General features: G+C 42.3%; 1 protein-coding gene and 1 pseudogene across 1 annotated transcript; one reads left to right on the top strand and one right to left on the bottom strand.

Annotated features, from left to right (window-relative positions):
• Positions 1-21558: 21558 nt before the first annotated feature.
• LOC147443873 (uncharacterized) lies at positions 21559-23355 on the bottom strand (annotated as a pseudogene).
• A 963-nt stretch (positions 23356-24318) lies between these two features.
• On the top strand, positions 24319-26768 carry LOC147443872 (POLLEN-EXPRESSED TRANSCRIPTION FACTOR 2). The gene has a single exon (XM_086526687.1). The coding sequence runs from the start codon at positions 24474-24476 to the stop codon at positions 26247-26249; it is 1776 nt and encodes a 591-aa protein (XP_086382813.1). The 5' UTR covers positions 24319-24473; the 3' UTR covers positions 26250-26768.
• The last annotated feature ends 1106 nt before the right edge of the window (positions 26769-27874 follow it).

Genomic DNA, 27874 nt, shown 5'->3' with positions numbered 1-27874 from the left:
ATGCCACCATTTTTTTTATTAGGCTGGCATACTTTGGCTTCTCTTGACTTGCTTGTTGTAGGTTCATACTGCTTTGTGAATCAGGTCCTTTAGCTCTTGTAGGGACTGATGTAGTTTTTTCTTTATCTCCCATGAGAAGCGATTATTGATGTGTGTGGGTTCTTTGTGATTGAGTTTCCACGAGCAATTTCAAAACCCATCGTGTTTTTGGTCCTTGTGACCGTCTTTTGCATTTGATTCTTTTTCTCGATGACTTGATGGACACTAGGCTTCCATATACATAACTGATTGTTTTTGTTGTAGAAGCCTTGATTCTCTGGTTGATGACGAGGTATCCATCTTTAGATTGGAGTAGTCTTGGTTGCAATTGGCTTCAGTTGGCTTTTGGTTGTCATTGCTTGCTTTGGGGTAGAAGCTTGTGCTATATGATTTCTCTTGGTTGTTCCAGATTGAGCTACAATTCTTGGTAACCATATTTTAGTGTTACATGCATAAAATCTTTCTGCTTCGAGTAACTTGATTGGAGTCATCCGCTGCTGCATCTGTTTGTGTTGGGTAGCTTCATTGAAGTCTGACTTTGGCACCCATACTTGTCGCATTTCTTGATTCTTTGATCTTTTCTTTTGCCTATTGTGGTTTTTCTTTCTCCTGCCCCTCCTAGAGTTGTTTTTGTTCCATTTATAGTGCGTCTTGTTCTTTGTAGAACTCGTTGGTTGAGGTGAGTAGATCCAAGATGTTACTTTAGGCTTTTTGGCCCAAACATTAGCATTTCCTTGGAAATTTCCTTGAGCAATGATTGATTCATTTGATGCTACCCACCCTGTCACTTTTTGTTGTTGAGACTGAACTTGTGCTTCATGTATCCAAACTGGGTCTTTGACTTGGATGTGCTCTTTGGATACTAGCACTTGGTTGATTCTCTTCAGCTGCTTCCTAATGCTTTGATGTGATGGAAACTTTGGTTGATAGACTTTTTGTTTCGGTTTCCATTGCATTGTCGATGGTTTGGATCTTGATGTGGAGGCTTCGTGGGAAGTTTGATGGAAGCTCATTGAGGGTAAAGTCGTCTTGCGAGGTTCATATAATTCAGTGTTTACCCATGCTTTACCTTTTTCCACGATGGTTGGAGATTTCTTCTTGGCATGGATTTGAGAAGCTTCGTGGAGTGTTATGTTGTTGTTATCAAAGATTTTGGTTTGTTGTTGGAAGAAGATGTTAGGCTCCAGTTTTCTATTAGGACTAGACTCTCCTTGATGTGATGGGATTAAATTATGTGGAAAGTATCCTTGTACTCCCCAGTACTCAACCTGAGTACGGCTTCTACCATGCCAAAGCTAGGAATCAAAAATTTTGAACATGTGTATACTATCTCCTCTAGGTCTTTTATTGGTGGATTTCCCATCATGATCCACGTTCCATAAGTCATTAGATTTTTTGTCGCTTTTATATCTATCACAACTGAACATGTGGTTTTGAGTCTTATTTCTTCGCATATGTTGAATTTGATCGTCGTAGGAGACAGTCTATCTTCTTCCTTATCCCTGTTCTTGTCTTGATCTTGCATTTGTTGAACATTTGACGTTGAACTTGGAAACTTTGCTCCTTCATCTACTTTTATTTGCTCTTTATTTTGAGTCGGCTTCTTTGAAATAGCTTTTGTCAATTCTTCAGGTATGTCAATGATGACATATTCTTGTTGTTTCCTGCTTCCTTCGTTTTCACTTCTGCCTCATGCTCAATGACATAGCTATCCATTTGACATTTTCTACTTTCACACTCACAAACCTCGTTAGCTTCCTTCAACACCATTATTGCAAATAAGAGAGTTATATCATAGCCATCTTCATTGCAAAATTTGGTGTTGGTCACCTCATTTACGCAAACATCAAGAGTGGAAAGAATTTGCTGCCATCCAAATGGTTCGAAAATTTCTTCAAGGAAAGGTTCTGGAATATAGAATTTGTCCTCCATAGGTCAATTGAGAATACAATCCTCCTCCTTCAAACTTACACTCTCAGGAGCTCTGTACATCCAAATATGTGCTTTGTCTTGCAGCCTGGCCGGTATCTCATCTTCCTGATCCATATAAAATTTTAGTTCTTCTCTCGGGGTCCGCTCTACATCTCTTTAACTATGATCTTTGACACTGATTTTCGTTGTGACCTCTTTGTGTCTCAAGTAGATATAGTCATAGCCCCAGTCTTGTATCATTTTGAGCTGACGCATGAATGGTATGTCCAATATGATATCAAACTTACTACTCTTGTCAAAATTCATTATGGCAAAGGTGTACTCATACTCTATGCCACACGAGGATAAAATGATTTGTTCTAATATTTTTATCGGTTTATATTGCAGTTTCAATCGAGTTTTTTTAAGAGCAGGCCTTCCCCAATTTTTCCATATTTCTTTGGTTGCAATGGAAATTCTTACCCCACTATCTAATATAGCGCCAATGTTAGCGGGTCACCACAATGGACGTCTCCGGCATAGCTTTTTGTACTAACATAATGTCAATATGAAAGGAAGCGACTCCGGATGGGGCACGAAAACTTAATGAGAGTGTAAATCTCACTAAGTGAACTCAGAGGGCTATTCATACTACGACAAAAGAAAATCAACCACTTCCTAGTCAGAAAATCAGTTTATGTTCGATCTCACCACTCTAGGTTATCACGCCTTTTTGGCATCCAAACAAGTTCAGAATACAATGAAGCTTAAGGAGAGGTATTACAACACCTAAGGGTACAATCCTACCAAGTTATGTAGTCATCTGGGAAGGTACATAAATCACGATCCATCACAAAAAATGTGCAAAAAAATGAAAGAGAACTACACGGAAAGGTCCCCCTTAAGCATAGAAACACTTGTCCAAGGTCGAAACATAAAAAAACAACCATTTAAGACCTCAAATCAATGCCTTATCTCGATCTCCACTTTTGTCATTAGCTCTCTGAAGGTATTATTGCTAAGAGTCCTCTGATAGGCTATGTGTCGAGTGGCAGATCTTTGGTCATGGGATTAAATATAGAGGAGTCTACCTAAACAAGGGATTATTGCTAAGAGTCCTCTGATAGGCTATGTGTCGAGTGGCAGATCTTTGGTCATGGGATTAAATATAGAGGAGTCTACCTAAACAAATCATGTCATGAATGCCTCCTCAAAGGTCTCCATGTAGTGGGAGGGTAGGAACATGACTCTCGCATAGAATCCCACGATGACATTTTTGCTTGGGATTTTTGTCTCCATATTCTAGCAGAGACCTCTTGTACCTTCCACAAAAACCTGCCAGGGATGCTCCGCTGCCTTTATATCATTGAATGTCGTTATGCAGGTGATTAGCATCTTGGCAATTTTCACGAGCATTTGGCATGCAAGATCTGGGATCTCCTTCATCATGTTGATGACCCCTCTGAGCGTCTGAACCATATACTTCTGTAACGGGGGGTTGTCATTGCTTGGCTTTGTTATGATGGGGTAGTTCAACACTGCCGGTCTTTTGCTTTGCCAAGAGTAAAAGCTATCTCAGGACCACCGTCTGTTGATGGGATAGTAAGTTGGGTCGATCCTGAGATGCTGCGGAGCATTCCTGTGGTATGTTTCATCTATTGGTCACTACTCAAACCATTTCTTTCGCCAGAGGAGTTGATAGTCAATGATAATCTCAATTTGTAGCGACGGTGACAGGAATATCTCTATAATCCCCTCTGTTGTTTGGCTCAAGGGCAGGTAGCATTTTTCATTTCCATAATCTGGTCTCATGTTGCATCAGTGTGGCAGGGCAATCATCTCATGCCTAAGGTTTTTCACTACTTCATCTGGAGTAATCATCAGCAGGGCAGCTGACTCCAACACTTTCAGCTCATATTGTAGTTACTCCTTGTGTCAGGGGCCTTTGACTTCTCAGATCCAGCGCTGAATTTCTTCTTTTGTCAAATTCGAGGTGATGTCGTGGCTAGATCTTTAGATTCCTGCATTGCTTTTCTTGTGCTTGTACTTGGTGCATCTGTTTGGCGAGCTTCAAACGTGAAATGCTCAATTCCTCCTATCTGCTCAAATTCAATTGGGATTGTTTGTTTGGGCCTTTTTTGTGTTGCCCTTAGAGCCTCCAAATCTCCTTGTGCCTCTACCAACTACTTTCTCAAATCCTCAATCTCTTCATCTTTGGCTTTCTGAAGTGCTCTATGCCTTGTTGTCACGATTTGTCTGTCGTATTTTTCATGAGCAAGGGCCTCCTTTAGATCTTGGACTTCTTTGTTTAGCGAGGTTGATCTAGCTGTCAACCTTGAGGAGCTCGGCATCTCCTGCAAGGCTAAAAGCTGGTTCAGAGTCTTGTTGACCACCACGTAGGACTCTTGCAGCTTTTCACTCTGTTCTCTTTCTCCGGTTAGCTCCTCCTCTAGTCGTCGCTACTCGACTTGCAGAGTAGTATTGGCATCATTAAAATGTTGGACCTCCTTGTAGTAATAGGCCGTGTTCTCTTGATCCCTTTGCAACTCTAATTGGAGTTGGAGCTGGACCTTTTACAACTCCTCTATTTTGTTTTGTAGCTGCAATGTGTTTTCAGATGCTCTAGTTGCCTCTTTCTTGGTGTCTTCCAGCTCTAGGTCGTGCAAGTTGTAGAGATCTCTTTGGCATTGGAATTGGAGCTTAATCTAGTCTAAATAAACCATCAAATAAAGAGGCCCTTTGGTCTGTTTTTCATATGATGCGAAGGTGACCACCAAAAGGTGGCCACATGGATATAAAATCACATAAAACCAAGACATATTTCAACAAGGGTTAGATAGAGAGAATAACATGTGTGAAAGATCCAGTTCTGCTTTCAAAACCTACAAATTTTAGATACAAAGTGAGAGTGAGAGAGAGAGAGAGAGTGAGAGAGGGATAGGGAGAGGGAGAGGGAGAGAGAGCTAAAAATCTATACTGCTTTGAGCACTTATCTAAAGAGACATATTGTAAAGTCAAATTTCGTGGACCTACTCTCTCAAAAAGAAAGCTCACAATGTCCCATAAATGCCTGCACTTCTTTCATTTTCATTGTTCTTGGTAGTGCGGAAATTATTTGTATCTTTTCTTGATCAGTGGAAATCCCGTTTTTGGACACAATGTGGACTACAATTTTAACTTGTCTTACCATGAGGACACATTTTTCAGGGTTTAAGCAAATACAATAAGTTCTGCACTTTTCAAAGACTTTCTCTATACGTGTTATGTGATCAGGTGAGAATGAACACAAAGATCATCCATGTATATCTCTAAAAATTGTCTTAGATATTCCTTGAATGCATGACTCATTAGTCTTTGGAAAGTGACAGGTGCATTGGTTAGGCCGAAAGGCATTACCCTGTATGCAAATATGCCCCACTCTGTTGCAAAAGTTGTCTTATGTTGATCTTCTGCTTTGATGGTTAACTGGTTGTAGCCTGAGAACCCATCTAGAAAACTATAGGCCTCCTTCTCCGCAACTCTCTCAATAACATGATCTGTTATTGGTAGTGGATAGTTGTCCTTGATGGTGGCAGCATTACCTGTTTGAGGTTTACACAGACACGAAATTTGCCATTCTTTTTGGGTACTACCACAATCGGGACACCCAATCGGTGTGTTCAATCTCGTAGATAAACTCAGCATCCTTTAGTTTGTCGATCTCCTCCTTAATTTTCTTGGCAAAATTCTCATTGTCCGTGTTGGAATTAGGGTTGCAGATAAACGCACACAGGTTGGAGAAGATGAAGAAAGCTCAAGGCACACAATCGCGAGAGTGTTACTTAGTGTGCAATGGAAAGATAAATAGCCCTAGGGTGATGGGCGTACATACAATGCTCGGGGGGAAAAACCTCCTAAAGAGGGAAAAATGCCCCGGCGGTCCTAGTGTGTTCACACACATCACCACCACATGTATATGGTAACAAATCCCCCCTGGAGTGATGCAGTGAACGAGAGATGGCACATGAGTAAAAGGAAGTGCCATGCCCAAAGGGTATGATCAGTCCACAAAGGGGAGTAAGCCAAAAGCTTTGCAGAAAGCTTCAAGCTTCTCACGAGACAATGCCTTTGTGAAAAGATTTGCAAGGTTGTCCTGTGTTGGCACATAAGCCAAGCTGATCTCTCCTGCTGAGAGCCTCTCCCTGACATAGTGGTAATGCACCTCAATGTGCTTTGTACGAGCATGAAAAACTGGGTTCCTCGCAACTACCAATGCGCTCTGACTGTCAATGTAGATAGTGTTGGCAGTGGCCTGTCCAACACCCAAATCAGCCATAAGGCGTCTGAGCCATACACACTCAATCATAGCTGTGAAGACATCCCTGTACTCAGCCTCACAACTCAAAGTGGCCATAGTAGGTTTCTTCTTGCTCAACCATGATATACATGAACTGCCAAGCATGAAACAAAAACCACTTGTGGACACTCGTGTGTCAAAACAATCAGCCCAATCTGAGTCCGAAAAAGCATGTAAGTATGGTGACAATGATCCCCCCTTGGGATAAAACAAGCCAAGATGTAGAGTGCCACTAAGGTAGTGGAAAATCCTCTTGACAGCTTGCCAATGCTTAGACCTTGGGCTATGCATAAAACTGCTGACCTGTGAGACTGCAAATTGAATATCCGGCCTCGTGTTGCATACATAAATGAGGTAGCCAACAGCAATTTGATAAAGAGTGACATCAGCAGGATCGCCAACATCATGTAGACTCAACTTCAAACCTGTTTCCATGGGAGTGGCAATAGGTTTGCAATCCTCAAGTCCAAACTTACATAGCAATGTCTCTATGTAACTTTTTTGACACAAGGCAATACCATTATCACACTGCTTAAACCGTATACCCAAGTAATGATGCAACAGCCCCAAATCTTTCATCTTGAAAGTAGCATTCAAATCAGCCTTAAATTTAGTAATATGTCTCTCATTTGGTCCAGTGGTCAGCAAATCATCGACATAAAGAACCACAATGAGAAGTACATCACCCTCATGCTTTACATACAATGTGCTTTCTGTTGGACTGTTTACGAAAGCCTCGTTTGACCAAATGAGCGTCAGCTTTCTCATACCAAGCACGAGGAGATTGCTTCAACCCATACAAAGCCTTCTTACATCTGCACACTTTGTCCTCTTGTCCTTTTATGACAAACCGCGAGGCTGCGTTACATAAACTTCCTCAAATATGTCACCATTCAAGAAAGCAGTAACAATGTCTGATTGATGTACATCCCAACCAAAATGAGTTGCCAATGCCAAGTCGAGCCTTATGGCTATCGCACTCACGATCCGGCTTGCGTTTCAACTTGTAAATCCACTTCGTACCAATGGCCTTTTTTGCCAGGAGGCAAATCACATAAAGTCCATGTGTCATTTTCTATAAGTGCATCATATTCTAATTGCATGGCAGCCATCCAATTTTTTGAATTATGTGCTTCATCAAAAGACAGAGGCTCCTCAAAATCATGTAAGTTAGACACAGCTAAAGCATAACAATCTGATGCATAAATATGCATGCAAGAGCCTGAACAAGTACGACTAGACAAAGGTGCATCCAATTTACTATCACGCAAAGTGTGCACTAGCCATTTTGGCATACCTCTAGCCTGCTCATTTTCAGCCTTTTCCTCATCAAGTACATCATGTACATTTGCATCAGTAATAGGCTGATCTATAAAATTTTTAGAAACCCCCATAGGCTGTACATTTGCCTCATTGGAACTTACATTCGTATTTCCAGCACCGAAAAGGGGCAACAAATTGTCATAAATGTCCTGTGAGCTTACATTACTGTCTCTAGTACATGACAGCAAGGGTTGAACAAAATCTTCCACAAACACTACATCTTGTGAAACCAGAATACGTTTTGTTTGTGGATGATACAACCTGTAACCTTGGCTTTCAGCACTATAACCAACAAAAGTACATTTGACAGCCTTATCATCCAATTTTCTGCGTTGTGTTTGTGGCACCAAAGCATATGCCAAACAGCCAAAAACACGCATGTGCTCAATAGAAGGCTTTCTATCATGCCATGCTTCATATGGAGTAATAGACTGCAAAGCTTTCGTAGGACACATGTTTAGTACATAAGTGGCACACATGATGGCCTCAAGCCAAAAAGAATGCGGCAAAGCTTGACTTTTGACCATACATCATGCCATTTCCGTAAGTGACCTGTTTTTCCTCTCAGCAACACCGTTTTGCTTAGGTGTATAAGGCACTGTATATTACTATTTTATCCCACGACTAGCCAGAAATGCATTGAATTCATGAGACGTATACTCCCCCCCTCGATCGGAACGGAGGGTGCCCATAATACATTTCGAGACATTTTCAGCCATAGCCAGAAATTGTTTGAAGCACATAAAAACTTCGGATTTCTCTTTAAGCAAAAATACCCATGCATGCCTGGAGTAATCATCAATGAAAGTCACGAAGTACAGGTAATTGCCCAAGGACGGAGTTTGCATGGGCCCACAAACATCACTATGCATAAGCTGCAACCTGCATGTGGCCCTAACTGAACCATCCTTTGGAAACTTAGAACGCTGCATTTTACCCAAAATACAGCCTTCACAAACATGTTTGACAGGTGCTTCAAGAGGCGGCAAAGAAGCAACCATATCAGATTTTTGCAAACGCAGCAAACTGGCAAAATTCAAATGACCAAAACGTGCATGCCAAAGTTTTGAATCTGAAATAGCCCTTGAATCTGCAACTGGATTTGCAAAATTTGTCCACACTTGTCATACAAAGTGAGCTTATACAGCCCACGGCACAAAAGGCCAGGTGCAACAATTTCATCACCAAAACTGAGATCATGAACTGTACATCTATCATCCACAAATTTGACTACAAGTCCAAGTCTAGCAAGTGCGGATACAGACAAAAGATTCTTCTTGATCCCAGGTACATAAAGTGCATCAACAAGTGTGAAAGAACTGCCATTAACAGCAATAAGCACAATCTTTCCAACTCCCTGAACCGGATAAGAGGCATTGTTGGCACAAGTGATTGAATTCCCATGAGGGACAGACTCGAGAGAGGTGAACAATTCACGATGTGAGGTAATGTGCTTTGTAGCACCACTGTCAAAATACCACACATGTGAATCTGCAGCAACTGACAAGCATGCATCATAGACAGTGGGATTGTAAGTGTACTCTGCGCTAAAAGACCATTCTGCATCAACATCAGCATTAGAGTCTCCTTTTACAGAGGACTCAACAATGGCTGCATTTGTAGTGGAACAGCATTTGCAGTGGAACCACCCTCTTTCTTCTTAGCCTCTTTGGCCTTCAACTTAGGACACGACTTGATCAAGTGATCATTAGATTTACAATAATGGCAACACATTTTCTTTTTGCCCTTATCACCAGAATTTCTAGATGAAGTGCTGCCAGTAGAAGCATTGGGAATAGAAGTTTTGCCACTCGCAACAAAACCATAAGAAGTGGCTGCATTGCTGTTACCACCCTTTCTTTGAGAAGCAATAAAAGCCTGTTCAACTGCACGCTATCTAGTCCTGTTTTTTCTAGAAAGTGACTCTTGCAACAGCAATGTGAATAATGCATCAAACGGCATCAAGAACAATCTGCACAAGGGAACTCTCTGAAATGACTTCACCTGCAGAAATAAGTTGCTCATTGATATCCTTGACACTAGCAAGGAAAGTGTCCATATCATCTTCCTCATGCATAATCTTCGACTCCAACTCTTTACGCAACCAAGCAATTTTAGCCTCATTGCGACTTGCATAAAGACCAGCCAAAATATCCCAAGCTTGTTTGCAGATTTTGTTGAACGAGTGTGAGGAACAATGGTGTGCTTCATAGACAACGCAATCAATGCATGAGCCTACGCATCCTTTACATCCCAAAGAGCTTGTTCTGCCGTAGGCAAAACAACGCTAATAGCAGCAATCCTTGCAGCAAGACCTGCAACATCCTCAACATTGCCTGCATCCCCAGAACCAGGACGTACATCAATGACCTGCACAATATTCCAGAAGCCCTTTGACACAAGAACATGTTGCATCATGTAAGCCCACATAGAGTAATTGTCCCCATCCAACCTGTCCTCAACAGCAAACATCTTGAACACATCTGTGTTGTTGTCAGCCATGGTAAATGTTGCACCTGATGTGAAAACTGCCCGAAAAGAGGAGAAACAAAGCGGGAACAACACGTGCTATATAGCACAAACCATAGAAGACTGTAAGGCACTTGTTATGCAGAAAATGGCACTGATAGAAATTCTACACAGATTGACAAAATAACATGTGCAGACCTGCCTGTAGTGGAAACGGAGGCCGAAATGAGCCCAAATCAAAAATCTGAGCAGACCAAGCTCTTTGAGATATCCCGAAATATTTGTCGACCTGCGAACGCTCGCCAAACCTCAATGTAATCAGAGAAAGTGAGCATGCATGTACTGGAGCAGCTGGCGACTAAGCCCGGGAGGACGTAACCTGCTCTGATATCAATTGTTGGAATTAGGGTTGCAGAGAAATGCACACAGCTTGGAGAAGACGAAGGAAGCTCAAGGCACACAATAGAGAGAGTGTTACTTAGTGTGCAATGGAAAGATAGATAGCCCTAGAGTGATGGGCGTATATACAATGCTTGGGGAAAAAAACCTCCTAAAGAGGGAAAAAATGCCCCGGTTGTCCTAGTGTGTTCACACACATCACTACCACATGTATATGGTAACAATACGTATAAGGAAGTTGTCTGCGTGGTCTAGCATCACTTTTAAGGGGTATCGTGTGCTAATAGATCTCTGGGTCTATCCCCTTCAGGTCTTTGTATGACCAAGAAAACACATCTTTATACTGTCTGTGTGTCTTTATTAGAAGTCGCTCTTCTTCTTCCGTGAGGTCCGTGGCAATGTATGCCCGGTGTTTAGGTTCCTCCCTTGGTTCTGCTAAGTTTATGCATTTGGCTTTTCAGGGCCATCATATGAAGTTCCAGGCTCTTGTGGGTCTTGTTTGGGTTTTTGCACCACAATTTTTCTATCTAATAGTGTACTTTTTACAGTGGGATGGTGCATCAAACTTGTCATCATTTGATTCATCATCAGTTTCCAACTCTGTTGTCCAAACTTCTTTCAAAGCTCTTTTCAATTCATTGTACTTGTTTTTGCACTCGGTTATGGCCAACTTCGTTGCTTTTTCAAAAATACTTTCCGTTTGTTGTTTTTGTTTGTTCTTCTTTTTCAATTTTGTTTTGATTGAATTGGGTTTCATGTATCTCTTTGATATCCCATCTTTAAGACAATTGGTTGTTTCAACCAACCTTAAGTACTACGTTTTGTCGATTAACAGAGGTACTAAATATTCTTTCATTTTGTTTTGTTTGTTCATGCATTTATTCCGATATCTACGCTCTCTTCGAGGATTTTGGTTTGGAAAATCATAGTAGATCACTTGCCGATCCTTCCGTTTTGATGTCCTGATTTGAACTACTCGAAAGCTCCTCATCTGTATTGTCCTCTAACAATTTATCCTTGGAGTCCTGGAATGCTTTCTCATCAGTTTGGTCAAGGTCCCTTACTAAGATCTCATACACTATGCGCCGGCAATCTGCAACCCCTTCCCTGTCATGGACTTCCAATTTTGATTATGGATTTAGGTTGACACTCATCATCCGGAACGGAATGATATCATATCCTTCCTCATCACAGAATTTGGTCAGGGTCACCTCATTCATGCTCACATCAAGAGTGGCCAGTATCTATTGCCATGCAAAAGGTTCAAACCTCTCTTACCTGGACCATACTCTGATCAGAAGGTGCTTTAGGTTGAGAAATCCTTACCATGGTCCGGTTTTCCTGGGGTAAAGGAGGCTGATGTCCCAACACAGGTTGAGGTTTTTCCTACCCTTGGATTGCGTTATTTGGCCCCACTTGGTATCTTGGAGGAGGTGGTAACTATTTCCCTCCATGTGGCCTGTATTGTCTCTCTCTAACATAGTTTCTATTATAGAAACATTCATGGGTTTCATGGTTTCTCCATTTTTGTTCAATAGCACACCACTTCAGTACACGCGACACGTTTACTCTTGGTTTATGTTAAAGGTTGCACCACTGAGTTGGATGATCTCCTCCACAAGAGTCACATTTTTGGGTGGGCTGTTGTCTTTGTTTCCTTGGTTCATCATCCCGATCACTTCCTTGATCATTTGATCAACGTCCGGCACAGTTGGGTTTTGCCTGCCCAGTTTCATTGTGGACCCACTAGTGGTTGAAAAGGTGCTACTCATCCCATGGTCTGTGTCTTATGTCACCTCTCCATATGCCTTGCAATTGTCTACCAGATACAATGCCTCTTTCATGACTTGCTCAAAAGTAACACATGCCTTTAAGTGCAAGTCTTTTTTGAAAGTGTCATTTCGCAATCCTTCTATGAAAAGGACTAATAGTCTCTCATCCTGAGGTAGTTCTCTAGCAGGGCATCTTTCTATGTATTGCTCGAATCAAAGCGAGGCTTCCTTCACCTTTTCCTTCTCCTTTTGTCTAAATGCATAGATCTGGGAGAAATTATTATGCTTAATTCCTCTCTTTGAGAATTCCTCATTGAATTCTTGGAGAAGTTTCTCAATACTTGGGAACTCCAAGTTGTTTAGAGGTTGAAACCAGGTCAAAGCGGTTCCTTCTAAAGTCAACCTAAAGCCTTCATATTGCGTATGGAAATCAACCATCAACACTTGTTTGAAGATCAAAACATGAGCATACTTTTTGGGTACACACTTTGCCACTTGAGACGATCGCATGCATCTGGACTCCGCAACCATCCTCACCACCCTTGGTCCTCCTGGTGTGGTCTCTCTAGGTTCATATTCTCCTCTTGGCACTATAATTGGTATCTTATCCACCATACATTCATCAAGTTGATCTCGTGTAATAGTCGGAGGGATTCTAGTTGTGTAAGTCACGTCAGGTGCCGCACTGCCCCTCCGCGTATCCATAGAAGCCCTAGACCCCGTTGATTTCATAGGCCACGTGTTCAAAAATTGTTGATGTCCAAAAGAATCTTTTCCTATGGTTCTTACTGGACTTACATTCCTAGTTTCTGGTCTCGTGTGAGTAGTCATGGTTTTTACTTCTTCTGAATTTACATAGTATTGGTGTAGTGGTCTCCCAAAATATGCATATCATTCTAGCTCTTTACGGTCCATAGGAGAGTATTTTTTGCCATACTTATCTATTATGGCCACTTGAATACTTCTCCCCTCTGTGTAAGTAAAAAAGTATAGTTTTTTGCGGTCAGTCAGTTCCTTGATGCGGGGTTCATCACATCTATAATAGAGTGTTTGTTCTCCATTATTGAATTTATATATCCCCACGTAAGTGTTGTCTGTATTAAGCCGCTCTATCTCATTGGTGCATATGAGCACCGCATTTTGCTTGTCCATTTTGGGTGGTTCACCTGCTAGCTCGTCGTCTACCTTGTCCTTGGTGCCAGTCATCCCCCATTTGTCCACAATAAAGGGGTTGTTAACCCCTAGGTACATCATTCCCTCTCTGTCGAAATATCTATCTCTGTCATAATTCACATCTACAAGGTCTCTGAACTCGCTTGGCTTATTTTCCAACTTAACCCAGTAGCCGTCCATTCCATCCTTATAGATTATGGCCTTCAGCACATTTTCAAATTGACAATTTTATGTTAGATGCAGGTTGGGAAGGACTTGCCCCCATGGAAGTTGTTTCCTTAGGGTTCAACTTGTTGGACTCCTCAGTCATTAGGCATATGATCTTTTTGACGAGGTGTAAGAAGAACTTTCCTCTACAATGGCTTCTAAAGGATGCAATGGTCTTTGATTCATGCTACCTTCAGTTGAACGATTGCTCACTTGGTCTATGATGCTAGGATTCCTATTTTGGTACAAACTTCCTCATCATAAATACATAAGGAATCGATATTGCAAAATCCAAACCGGGTTACCTCATCAGCTATCTTGAGTTGTTGTGATCTTACTTGCTGGGTCGTATTCTCTAGCACTTGCAACCTGTCAAAAAAGCTTGATAATTGTGAGTTTATAGCCGTTCTTGTTAGTTCTAGCTTCCAATCAACAAAATTTAACTAGGTTTCTCAATAGCACACAATTTTACTCACGACATCAACAATTCAGGTCCAATTACAATTTTGAAAAGGCCACCAGGTTCCTGGGGACTACCTCTCTTTGTGGTCAAATTTTTCTTTTATTTTTACTCAGAGGAACATGGATAGCGATCCATGTTGGGAAGCCAGATTTAATTTTCTTTGTACCATCAGATTCAACATGATTAGTAGGTCCTTTGGTATCAATTTTTTTGGAAATGGACATTTGGATTGAAAATTAGGTCAATTATGGACCTTTACCAGAGTACTTAGCAGTTTTGGGCTTTTGGTATGGTTTTTTATATCCAAATTCAGTTTTGAGAAGACCACTAGACTCCATGTGATGTCCTCTAGCAATGGTGCAAGTTTTGTATCAAATTGTGGCAGAGGAACATGGATCGTGATCCATGTACCTCAATGCCAGAATGTACTAAAACTTGACACACAACTTGTCCTTGGTCTATTGATGCTAGCTATATGTTTTTTGTGTGATTTGATGTTTTTTAGGTCAACCAAAAGTCAATTTTAGGGTCTGTTTCAGTGGTTTCTCCCTTAATCTGTTTTATGCCCTTTTTGGCCTACCTCTTGACATTTTTTTATAAGAGTGATTTAGGAGAAAGTACTTCAAATGTTATCACTTTTCTACCTGTCAAATATCAACTCAAAATTCCAAAAAGATACATGGATCGTGATCCATGTTTGGCAACATTTTGGTATGACCTTTGGTGAGCTTGACAGAGGGTGTGGTGATGCTCTTCCCCAAATCTTTTTGGATTTGACCCACTTTTCCCAGGTCAAAAGCAAGATTTTGTGTGTGCTTTGCGGTTTTTTGCAAAAAACTCCTTTTTTTTGTATTTTGATCAGGTTTTTTAACTTTTTTGTTGTGGCTCCTTTTGGAAAAGTTATTCCCTTAGTTCTCAAGAGTGCACTGGTCCAATTTCCCTTACAAATGTTTACCAGGAACATGGATCGCGATCCATGTTTGGCAGCATCTGGTCATGATTTTTTGTCCTACTGGTTCCTGCTTTTAGTTGAACCCAATTCTCACCCCTTTTTTAATTTGGACAAACATTTTCAAGGTTTTGCTCTGTTTAACCCAATTTCTTGATTTGGATGTTCTTTTAGCACCCTATTTCTAGCCAAACTCAATGTTCTAATGTCTGAGAGTCAGTTCTGAGCAAAGGAACCAATTTCTGCTCACTTGGCCTAAAGGTACATGGATCGCGATCCATGTTGGACAGGCAAGCTAAAAGAATTCTGCACAGTCTGTCTCTAGTAAGCTTGTATATCCCCTTTTTCCAAGTTTTGTTGGGTTTAGTTCATCTTTGAAGCTTTGACCATCAATTTTATAACTTCTCAGAGTTATGGTCTTCGGCATCAAAATAAGGTTTTGGACAGTTTTTACCCTGATCCTTTTGGCCCCAATTGATGGTGGAAATTGTTATTTAACCTACTTCTATAAATTGAAATAGATACACAAACATAAATGAACTTAACAATACAGAAACGACAATAGTGAAACAGTCGTTTCCAAGCATGGGAAAATCAAAGAACAAAAACACTCTTTTGTACTTCACTCACAACTTTCTTTGCTCATAAGGAGTAGCACTGGCTAGTCTCAGACTCCGGTCTCTACTAAGCACTAAACCTACCTACCTGCTTTACTGTCTATGTGAAAACGGAATGGGTATCAAAATATTTGTAAGGGATTTTTCATACAACAGAATCACTCACCACCTAAGGATCGACTTCCCCGGCAGCGGCGCCAATGTTAGCGGGTCGCCGCGACGGACGTCTTCAGCATAGCTTTTTGTACTAACATAATGTCAATATGCAAGGAAGCGACTCGGGATGGGGCAGAAGACTTAATGAAAGTGTCAATCTCACCAAAGTGAACTCAGAGGGCTATTCATACTACAACAAAAGCAAATCAATCACTTCCTAGTCAGAAAATTAGTCTACGTCTAATCTCACTGCTCTAGGTTATCACGCCTTTTCAACATCCAAACGAATTCAGAATGCAACGAAACTTAAGGAGAGGTATTACAACACCTAAGGGCACAATACTACCAAGTTCTACGGTCATCTGGGAAGGTACATAAATCACGATCCATCACAAAAAATGTGTAAAAAACTGAAATAGAACTACATGGAAAGGTCCCCCTTAAGCGTAGAAACACTTATCCAAGGTCATAACATCAAAAAACAACCATTTAAGACCTCAAATCAATGCATTTAGCTCACAGACAAGACGTCATGAACCACAACAGAATTGAGACTGATTACACTTAGATTGTAGAGCAAGAGACAAGGAACACAATGTGCTATTCGGAATCAAACTCTGATTACCAGACAAGGAGAAAAGCGGATTACAATTTGTAGTAGCAAGAAGCTCTCACAGTCGACGTCCAATCCTTCTCAAAGATAATGATTATGTGTTTGTTCAAAACTAAGGGTTTTGACTTAAGAGCTAAGGGGACTTTCCCACGGTCATTCGGCCATTTACAAGGTGTGTAGACTCAGAGAGGCTAAGAGGGCATGACAAAATATACTACGATTAAGAATCCTCATTAACAGAATTACATCGCTTCTTTTGAAAAAATGAGCAAATACAACACGGTTTGGTATACATCCGCCTTTTACGTGTCAGTCCGTTTTGTCCACCAAACAGCTGACGTGCACATTCACACCTAGTACTCCTCCCCGCCCCCCTGCATGCCACTGCTCAACCCAAGTGCTGTTCACCAATCTGCTCCACCCATCTCGTTGTCGCAACCATAGTTTCATCCTTTGGCAACATCCTCACAAGCTCAAGAACCCAATTCACACACGGATTTGCAGTGCCATATTACAATAAGCGTATCCTTTCAGAACCATCGATCAAACATTTGTGTGAATTTTGTTTGTTCTTCGTACTTGATATCTCTTATAAAACCCGACACAACAAAACTATCATACACCATAGACCACAAGGAACCCAAAGCACCATATGTGATTTTGCACATGTCTACATTTATAGTGTATGTGTATATCCATGTGTCATAAAAACTAATATCTAATACTCCCAAATGATTTTCTCATGTTAAACTGATCATTTATAATGGGGAAGTACCAGGGGAGTAAAAGCTAGAATATTGGTAAGGCTACCATACCGGTCTCTGTCAGGGATCCAAAGGAGGGAAAATAGGGATCCAAAGGGGGACATTCTGCAAAAGAGCAATGTGATTCAATGGGGCTTAAAATACCTAAGGTTCAACCCCATTAAGGCTTCCATAAGCTAAAGTTCCTAATTTTAATTGTATTGTCCAAAGGCCAAAGTAGGGGAAATATTGGATGGTCATGGGAAGACTAAAAAGTCTTCCCACATCCCTAGGAAGGAGCGGGCAAGCCCTTATTGTAGGGGATGAGAGAGAGAGAGAGAGACACACATACACACTCCAAAGCTCCCCCTTTACACACAAAGGGAATACTGGACACATGTCAGGATCCTAGGCCAGTTGCTCCCAATCTCCCCTCAAATCCTATTGGATGCCCATAGAGGTGGACAAATGCGAATTAAGCTAGAGTAAATTTAGTCTAATCAATTTAAAAATTCTTGATAAAAGAACCAATAGAATTAAGCTCCCTAGAAGACTATTGGACAGTCTACCAAGGGGTCCAATGAGCATCCAGCAACCCAATGGCTCCTATTGGCCAGAAGACAAAAAGTTCCAATGAGAGTTTAGATGAATTATTTAATTACCTAAAGCTCTCACAAAAGGGGAAAGGGGGACACATGTCACAAGGCTATCAATTATGCTTCTAATTTGTGATTGGCTAAGCTTTACAAGAGCCAATGAGAGGCCAGCATGAGCAAAAAAGCAAGAGTGGTCGACCAAGAGAGAGAAAGCTTGGCATTTTTAGCCTTACACACTTTGCTACACACACACACACACAAGTTATGTGTTGAGCAAGAACTCCATCTCCTTCTCCAAGCATTGAGAAGTAGAGGCCTACACCAACAACTCTTGGCTATGGAATGCAAATCTAACCAAGAGCCAAGTTTCAATGGCGTGCTCATCTCCTCTACCATGCTAATTAGTAAGATAAGCTATGCTATTAGAGTGATTATGTGAGGAGAATACTTCTTTCCCGTAAGATACACCTTCTTCCTCTCCATCTTTCCTCATTCCTTGCTAGCTGATAGGAGAAGCTATAATACAAAGCCTTTATGGAGGGGGGACCGGCTCCATGTAAATCCGGTCCTCAACTGTTGTTCTATTGTTCTATTTCTCTCTCTTTTCAAGTATTGTCAATGCCAAATTAGGTAGGTGTAAACTGCTAGGTTGATTTCTCAAATTAAGTACTCTCTCTATGCTCATTAGGAACTTGTTCTTAATGAAATGCTCACTATGTTATCAATTTCCGCTACACACAAGTTACTAGTGCATTAAAGGTTACATCATGTTTTTGCATTTACACTCGTTGTAAAAGGAATAGACATTGTCGTTATGTTGACGTTAAGACCTCCCTTATTCACAAAGACCCTATGCAGTAGCAATGTTATGTATTATCAAGGCATTCTCGTGTGATGTACCACATGTGACTAGGCCAATAAAACATCCAAAAGCAACAACCACAAGCAATCGAGTAATGAAGAAGAAAAAAGTGCAACAATGGCGCTGGCATGCCAACAACGACAAGTACAAAGTACAACGATGATTTATAGATTTTTGCAGAGAAGAAAGTACTCCAAATAAACCACCCAAAATAAATTTTGTGAAAAACAATGGGTAACAACAGTTTTGTGTGCTACCCTCTTTGTGTAGGGGAGGACTATGCTCCTCAACCCTAGTTTGTGTGTAGGGGAGGTTTTCTGATCCTTCTACCTGGTGCTCAAGGGAGACGATTTGTGCACCCCACCCTATGTGTGTTTAGAGGGGAGGCAATTTGTGTGAGTGTTACTTATCATCACCAACTTGTTATGCAACAAAACCCACATGGGGAGGGTTGTTGAGGTGCAAGGTTTGTTGCACTACAAGGACTCCCCCTATCCAATGTGTTAGCCATGTAATCATTACCCATGTGAAACCATGTGATAAGCCAGGTGCCATGTGATTCCCTATAGGCCATGTGAAGGGTCAAGGGCCAAGATAGCATCTTTTCCTTTGGAAGAGTCAACTACCTTTTGGAGAAGTCCAAATGTTACCTATGATGCCTACATAAGAAGACTCCTTGTACTCACAAATCCAATCTAATGCAATCACAATGTTCATTTCCAATATGAATGGTTCATTGTGCTCAAAAGGATTAAGGGTGAATAGCACAATGAACTATTCATATTGGAAAGACTCCTTATATTCACAAATCTAATCTAATGCAATCACAATGTTCATTTCGAATATGAATGGTTCATTGTGCTTGAAAGGAGAGGTAATGCTAAGCTGCTATACACATTTTGTGCTAAGTTTGAGAACACAAGAGACGATGAGTCACAATTTTATGCACACTCAGAATGACATTTGGTCAAATCCAATAGGTGTCCTAAGGCTAGTGTAACACTTTGTTTTGTTTTCTTGCATCCCAATCTTGCTTGTTCGTCAAAACACATGATCGACATAAGGTCAAAATTGTATGATTGTTGATCATCATATGATAATTTTTGTTTGTTTTCTCATTGACCAGTTCAAATAGGCCATTTGTTGTGTCTAACAAAGTGATGTAGTCTCTGTGTCCCAATCAGGTTGACCCCTTGTGTATAGCTGTGTTGCATAGTCCATCATGACGACGGTGCGCAATCTTTCTATTCTCAAGTTCATTGCGGTCTCGCCGTACACAAACCAGTAGGGTGCTTAAGGAACCTAGGAGGGTGAGAGCCACTGCCCATGTGGTTTGTGTTTCCCAAGGAGGGGAGCATGGGATAACTCTTACCACCTTTAGTGGCGACCTCCCCAACCCGCCCGTGCCATTCCACCATCGATCAAACCAATGGAGATCTGCAAGAGTGGGGACCACCCAATAGCGATGGACCCACTTCAACACACCAGCTATCCAAGGCTCTTCGTAGTACGCGGAGGGTCACCGCATGTGGAGGGTGGCCCTCTCTCAAGGAGTCAATCACAATGATGGTATTCAAATTAAGGTCTATGGGGAAATCAGTCGATGCTAGGGCACGACGCAAAGGCCACTGCCGATAGAGGTGGCCTCTCTCAAGGGGTCAATCATGCTGATGGTGTCCGAATCAAGGTCTATGAGGGAATTAGTTGATGCTAGGGAGCGATGCATCGACAGAGTAGGGTGTGATAGGGGCACCTCGTGGTAAACCTCAGCCGTCTGGAATCTATCACGATGTGATTGTATTGGCTTCGAAGATATCATCATATAGAGGGTTTAGCCTCTCTAACGTTGATGGCGCCTCGACTAAAGAAGTTGGACTCAGACCACGACCCCTTATTGAGCCTGCCTATCAAGGTATGGACACATAAGTTCTCGTATGGGTCGCAGAAATGGGCCAACGTCAGAAGAGCTGCTAGAGGTGTCCAATGTCCAGCCAATGTTTACTGGATTGAATGGCCGCACGCCCTCTACCTCATGAGCCTTCCGAGACGTTCTTTCACGGAGATCCTTAAAGAGGTTATCTTGTATCTTGTCGTCCATAAGGTATACTTCCCAACCATTTGGCTTCTATGTGAGTTAGATGGATATGGGGCAAGGGGAGGGCGAGGGCCCTCAAGCAAAAGGGGAGCCAAAGCAAACTCATGGATTAGGTTTGAAGGAGGGGAGTCTTCCTATCAACATGATATTTCCACACATCCAAACCACCACTCTACAACAACATCGAGTGACGCGACAAGTACATGAATACATCATACTCAACGCGTTGCCGTACATCTTCAAGTATATTAGTTGCATGCCTAACGGAAAGGAATTTACTCCACGAAGGTGTGTTAAAGGTCGGGAATGGAAGCCGCCATCGAATCCTTCTATAAGTGCTAAACCTAGGTTTTTTGGAGCACTGATTCGAATCCGCCTCACTTTCCCCCCTCTAATATGGCCTACCGCACATGCCACCCATATTTCCCTTAATCAATGCAATTGTGCTCACACCAGTCAAATCTCGCTCAACTCCTTGTCTAGAAACAGAAACACTGATGGTATCTCTCTCTCTCTCTCTCTCTCTCTCTCTCTCTCTCTCTCTCTCTCTCTCTCTCTCTCTCTCTCTCTCTCTACTGAGAGAGTAGAAAATAAATTCATTACATTGAAGATTCTTTGGCATCTTTATAAGGTGAAAGGAATGTGAGGGTACAAGCAGAAAAAAGCGGCAAGTTCCATACATATCAGACACCCTCACGAAGGACCACAAGGATAAACAGACATTTAACACGAAAAACATACCAATTAATTTACCACTGAACAATAACGCATGCCATAGAACATTTGCAAAAGAGATCGAGATTATTTTGTTCGCAACAAACACGTACAGAATGCTTTACGGAAGAAGAGAAGGGTACAAGTTGTGAGAAACGGAATTGTAAAGAGTATCAGCAACAAAATTTATTAGTAATATTATTCAATTTGGTCACAATCGCATTAAGCCTGTTGAGTTGCACCTTCAACTATGTGACCTCGGTGCGCAAGCATTGTATCTGCTCTTGGAGCTGCGAGATTTATACGTTTGTTACATTGACTTCGTATTCACTAATCATATTTTTTAAATTGTCTACAGAATTATGAATAAAAGTGTGTAGAGTAGTCGAGTCTTCAGGAGTGTCTCCACGCAGTTGGCGCCACATTTGCACGAGTACGTCATGGAGTTTGTCGAGCGTTGCATCCTCGTCCAATGCAGGCGCTTCTGGAGGCTGTGTTTCTGCACTATCCCGAGGGCTAGATTGCTCCATCGAGCCTGCAAAACATCAAGAAGGCTTTCAGAGAAGGATGCAATAACACTAGCTGCCAGGGAAGTGATCGTAACATATTATATACATCATTTTAACTAGCAATAGTAGTGACTCCTCTTCTAGTGAAGAGTGGAATGAAGTCTGGGCCGAGAGGTGCATCCTCTTCGTCTTACTGTCCAGCACAACAACCTTTTCTTTGCCTTTTACACTTGAAGGGTTGCTGATGAATCCCTCGCGAGCATCTGCGCGAAGAGATGCATCCTCTTCGTCTTCACTATCCAGCACAACAACCTTTTCTTTGCCTTTTATACTTGAAGGATTGCCGATTAGTCCTTCGTGACCATTTGTCGGATAGACAACTATGTTTTTCTCTGCAACCCTTGGAGGATTGACCTGTTGAGGAGATGTTGGCCAATTCCCTTGGTCGTTGACAAGAAGTTGCAAAAAATTAAGAATGTTAGCAGTGACATTTACCACTGCAACACAAGTAATATTAACGGGAAGAAACGAATGTACCTATGGGTTTCTTGTCACCTTCTAAGAAACCAATCGTTGCGAGGCTGCACGTTCGTGTAAGCCTCATCAAGAACAAAAATATCAATCACATCCTGATATGTTGTAGAAGAAGGAAAAATCATGGTTTGCCATAATGCTTTGATCTTTTTCAACGGCATTCCACGCCCCTGAAAAGGTGTTATCCACAAGGAAGACGGATAGTACTTGCCAGACTTTAGCATATGGTGCGATGTCGATAAGAAGTTGTTACCAATTGGGTGCTTCAAGGGGAATTTCCAATACATAAGTGCATGATCAAAAATATTCGCATGCGTCAGACAAACCCTATTCTTTAGCTCATCTGCCCCATACTGTGTGTATAGTTCGATTCCCTATTTGATATCGTCAACAACTGTTACATTATGCGAGAAGTTCTCATAATGCAGTTGATCCATGTCTTTCATGCAATACCCCAACATACCATGGAAGGTATGCATATTCTTTTGCTTGAGGGCACGACAGAGAATGTTCGCTGCAACGGGACTATCAACATCCCATCCTAGGTACTGCTTTATTTTCTTGCTCACTGCAATAATGGAAGTCGCCATGATCCGAACAACCATCTGAAAGTGGAGGTGGAAGACGGTGCCGCCACGCTCGATCGAGCACATGCCGGCGACCACCTCCTCCTCCACAAAGGCTTAAAACCTTAGAAACAAAGCAACATCCACATCACTACTGCCTGTAGACACTGTTATGCTCAGCTCGAGCATCTTTTTGGGTTTGTTGCCTTCTGTACGAGCCATTCTCTCTTGTTCCGAGAGCCTAGGCCTCCCTCGAGGTCTCTTTGAACTAGAGGGAGTAACGTCTGCCGACCTGGCGAGATGCTTCATCCTTGCCATTTGACAACAACCCTAAAGATACAACCCACTGAACTACAACATGCATTAACAGTAGCGCTGTCCATAAATTCATAGCCAATGTAGCAAACAATAGATGGTACGCACATTTACAGAGGCTGCCCTACACGCGGCGACAAGGGAAGCAAAAAAAGAGTACTGCTTTCATTTTCTTTGATGGTTCTCTTTACCATTACAATACACATACAATATTATGCAGTATGTACATACCTCGCTGTTGTTGTCCACTATTGTAGCAAATAGCTCACGGGTGCAAACAACATGCTGCTCCACCTGCAAATGCCTATGCACGGTAACGATCGCTTGTGCTTGTTCGTCTACCTCTCCAACTCGTACAATCCCATGGGATCCACTCCCTGCGCATAAGACAAAATTGTACCAGCTATTGTCTTCCGTGCACAACCCTCTCGACTGTAAAACATAAAACAGGATGACAAATTTCCCTACTCGCGGCTGCAGCAAACGAATGGCGCTTGCAGTACCCGGCTGTCGTCCTCAAGCGCTACAGCAAACCAAAATCAACATGCAGTTGTCGGCGTCCACGATTGCACAGCAAACACGTGACGGTTGCAGTACCCGGCTGTCTTTCTTCACCACTGCAGCAATCAACAGCCACCTATACCTGCAGGTAAGTGGCAGGTGCGCTCATGAGCCTCGCAGTGCCGCACTTTCACTAATTAAAGCAAACAATGGCCCATACAATCCTGCCACGACAACGACATGAAACAACGATTTCCAAAAGTGACCGCCACACGTCCGTTCTCTCCCTAGCCTTAAAATACAGGCTCGAAAATGGAGATTCCCTTTCATGGGATGTTTTATCCTTTTACAGCTAGATACCCCATACTTCTTGCATCCGCTCTTCGATTGTAAGAGAAAAGTAAATGTCTCGCTCTCAGATTTTGCATCTGCCCCCAGCCCTGCACTCAGAACTTTGAAGCGAAATTGCTTCAATAATACTTAACTCAAGCCTGTTCACCTTGTTGAACCAAGGGTCGAACGCACGCCGTTTGCGTCTCTCTCTCTCTCGCCCTCTCTCTCTCTCGCGTCTGCCCGGAACGCAGAGCTTTGGTCTTCGTCTGCGATCGCCAATGGAGAGCGGAAACGCATGCGAGGGCTGTGGTTTAGAATGCATGACTTTTGATGTGGGTACAGGCGTCTTTGCTTGTGAGGCATGCGGCCTTGTGCGGCAAGACACAGTACTCAGGCACGTTGATTTTGACGATGAAGGCAGCAGGGTTGGCACCTATGTTGGTGGCCGTGGCACTGTAGGCTCGCTTGGTGTCGGCCGCCAAGCCTGGTCCTTTGCACCTGGTTCTCGCATCGGCTTCCGGTCTGATCACAGGAAACGCTACACCATAGCCAAGCTTGATGAGCTCGCCTCACTCCTCCGTCTCCCCAAAGACAAGGTTGATGATGTTAAACACATGCTTGACATCATCACAGAAGAGAAATGGGGTGCCCATAGCTGGATCGATCTGCTTATTGCCACATGTATCTACATTGTTTCACGCAAGCACTCCCTTCCGCTCTCTGCAGCAGAGATTGCAACCACCCTCAACTGTCCTGTCAAAGATATTCTGCGTGTGTATCAACGCGTGCTCGATCACATGGATATGCAAAGCACGCCCTTTGACTCGGCTGTCTATTTCGATAAGATTATGTCGCATCACCCAGCATTTGTGGCTATGGAGCGAGATGCTTTGCGCAGGTCGTCAAGACAGGGGCATTGTCTCTTGAGATATGGTGTCGAGTGGAGCTTGGCTGCGGGGCGCCATCCGCTCGCGCTTGTAGCTGCAGTCGCGGTTATCATAGGCAAAGCAAACAACATTAAAGTGGATCTGAATTTGGTATCAAGGGAGCTTCATGTGAATCCTGCGACTAGTCGATTGCGTCTCAAGGAATACATGACATCCTTGGTTGGCTTTGCACAATTGTTGCCATGGGGCAAGGACATCACATTGAAAACTCTAAGCAGACATTTACCCTTTCTATTGCAATACTTGGAAACCAGGGTAAAGATGGATGGTGGCCGTCAGGTTGCAAAGACTTGCGGGGTTGCAAGCAACCCACATGAAAATGGAGTGATGGAAGAGGTGGCTCTGCGCCACATTGCAAAAGCTCTCTATGTCAAGTATGGCCCCAAAATCAGATCTGTCTTAGAGAACCAGCCATTTGATGTGGTGAAGGATGAAGATCCAGGTCCTTTGCCAGATGAAGCAATTGCTCCGGTCATCAAGAAACAAAAAGTGGGTAGTGATACCACGGAGTGTAGTAGTTTGAAAGAAGCAAAGCTGGAAAATCAGGCGATAAGAGGCGAAAGAGCTGAAAGGATGACCAAATCAGATGGAAAACTCGAAACAGGAGAGCATCGTACTTGGAAACCTTTACCTCCATGTTTTATGGCGAATGGAGAAACAACTGCCAAACGTTCTGCGAAAATTGAGGCTGCAAAGAGACGCATTGTGACTGTCAAGCTAGAGATGGCGAGCCAGCTTGCAAGTGAAGGAAATGAAGAGTTTATTGTTAGAAAGGCTTTGCAACTGAAAGACTCACAATTCTCTGCTTCAATGCATGTGAATGATGATGCAAAGGCACACGATAGAGCTCTAGATGATGAAGACTTTCTAATTCAGTATTGTCTTATTAGGGGAGCACATGAAGACATACTTAAAGCTGGTTACTACAGGCTTGCACTATCGACTCCACCTGTCCAGCCAGATAGGGAGATCATGTCAGATGCGGATTTGCTGAAGTATTTCAAGACACCGAGGGAAATTGAGTTTCTTGAATCACTCAGTGAAGGAGATATCCCATATCCTTGGCTTACGATAGACGAACTTGAGGCACAGAGCGGCCTGGAGTGAGTATGGTGCTGTTGAATCTTGAAATCAAGTTGGCCATTTCTTTCTATTGAGCTCTTTGCGATATGTGAAGCTATCAGGCAAATGCGATGTCTGGGCTGCAAGCTTCCCTGTCATTTGCATCTTTGGGTGTTTAATCATGAGATCGTGTAAGTTGTCTTATGAGTCAATTGAGAAGAAGGATCTGGTCTATTGCTTTTTATGCCTTCGAAAGGAAGGATGGAATGATGTGTAATATTATTGATGGGGCTTTTAGGTTGGGGTTCTCATCTTTGGAGAATCAAGAGGGCCAAAATGTCAAGACTTGATGGTGTTGAGAGAAGGGCTTTTGAATCTTATGCCATTTTTGACAGGCTGATTGATGGTCATGAGTCATTTGTGGAGAGTATCAAGACCTAATGGTGTTCAAACAAGGGCTCTTGAATCTGATCACAATTTTGGACAAATGTATATAAGTCTCTCGCTGCCGCAAACAAAGGTGTAAAATAATCTTATGTTACATAGATCAGTGTGATATTTTCATGTCTTTTCCCAACGACTGTGTGATGATGTTGAATGCGAAGATTGCAGTGGAGCCTTTAAGGACTTAGCATGGTGGGTGTGGACACAGAAGCGTTCATTATGAGAGATAGTTCTTCTTCTTGGTTTGCGTACCAAGATGCTAGTGTTAATTCTTCATAAATCTTAGTAAAGTATGGAATCCTTCATAGCAATTGTGGACCGTTGGATAACCTTGTTGATTAGTGCCATATGGCAAGCTAATGATGGCAAACTTGTTTTCTTCCTATTTCTTGTTAGAGAAGCCTTGTCTTGCGTATATGTGAGATAGTCATTATATGTTTTTCCATTTCTATAAAGAAGTGCCGTTGAGTTGTGGGTGACACTCTCTCTCGTCCGCTTTATGTTTTCTCATCTATATCTATCTATACTATAAATAAAGTATGGAGGGATTTCAGCATCCCTCCTTGCCACGTGTCGAAATTTGCTATAAAGAAGTGCCATGTAGTTGTGGGTCACACTCTGTTAACCTCTTATGTAGGCCATTGTGACTTTTCACCTTGCTTGGTAAGAGGCATGGGTTGTGTTACCATATACATGTGGTAGTGATGTGTGTGAACACACTTACGATCGTCGGTGTTTTTTTTTCCTCACTAGGATGTTTTTTTTTTGTGCATTGTATATACGCCCATTAGTCTAGGGTCATCTATCTTCCTTCATCTTCTCCAAGCATTATCTTGCAACCCTAATTCCAACAATAGGCCATATACGCCCATTAGTCTAGGGCCATCTATCTTCCTTCATCTTCTCCAAGCATTTTCTTGCAACCCTAATTCCAACAATTGGTATCAAAGCATGTTGTGTTCTCTCGGACTTAGTCGCCAATAGCTCTAGCACACGCCTGTCTACTTTCTTCGATTTTAAGCTTTAATGAGCGTCAGCAGGTTGACGAATGCTTCGAGTGTGAGCATGATCTGCTCAGAATTTCCATTCGGGGTCATTTCGGCCTCCGTTTCCCCTACAAGTAGTGTTGCACAGGCAATTTCATCATCTTGTGCCGATTTTTGTTAGTGCCGTTTTTTTGCATAACATGCCTCTTATAGTCTTCTACAGATTGTGCTATATAGCAC

This window comes from Adiantum capillus-veneris, chromosome 13, assembly GCF_014529385.1.
Source record: "Adiantum capillus-veneris isolate H3 chromosome 13, ASM1452938v2, whole genome shotgun sequence".
NCBI lineage: Eukaryota > Viridiplantae > Streptophyta > Polypodiopsida > Polypodiales > Pteridaceae > Adiantum > Adiantum capillus-veneris.
The sequence above is the reverse complement of the archived record's forward strand: the minus strand, read 5'-3'. Positions and strand labels throughout refer to the sequence as shown.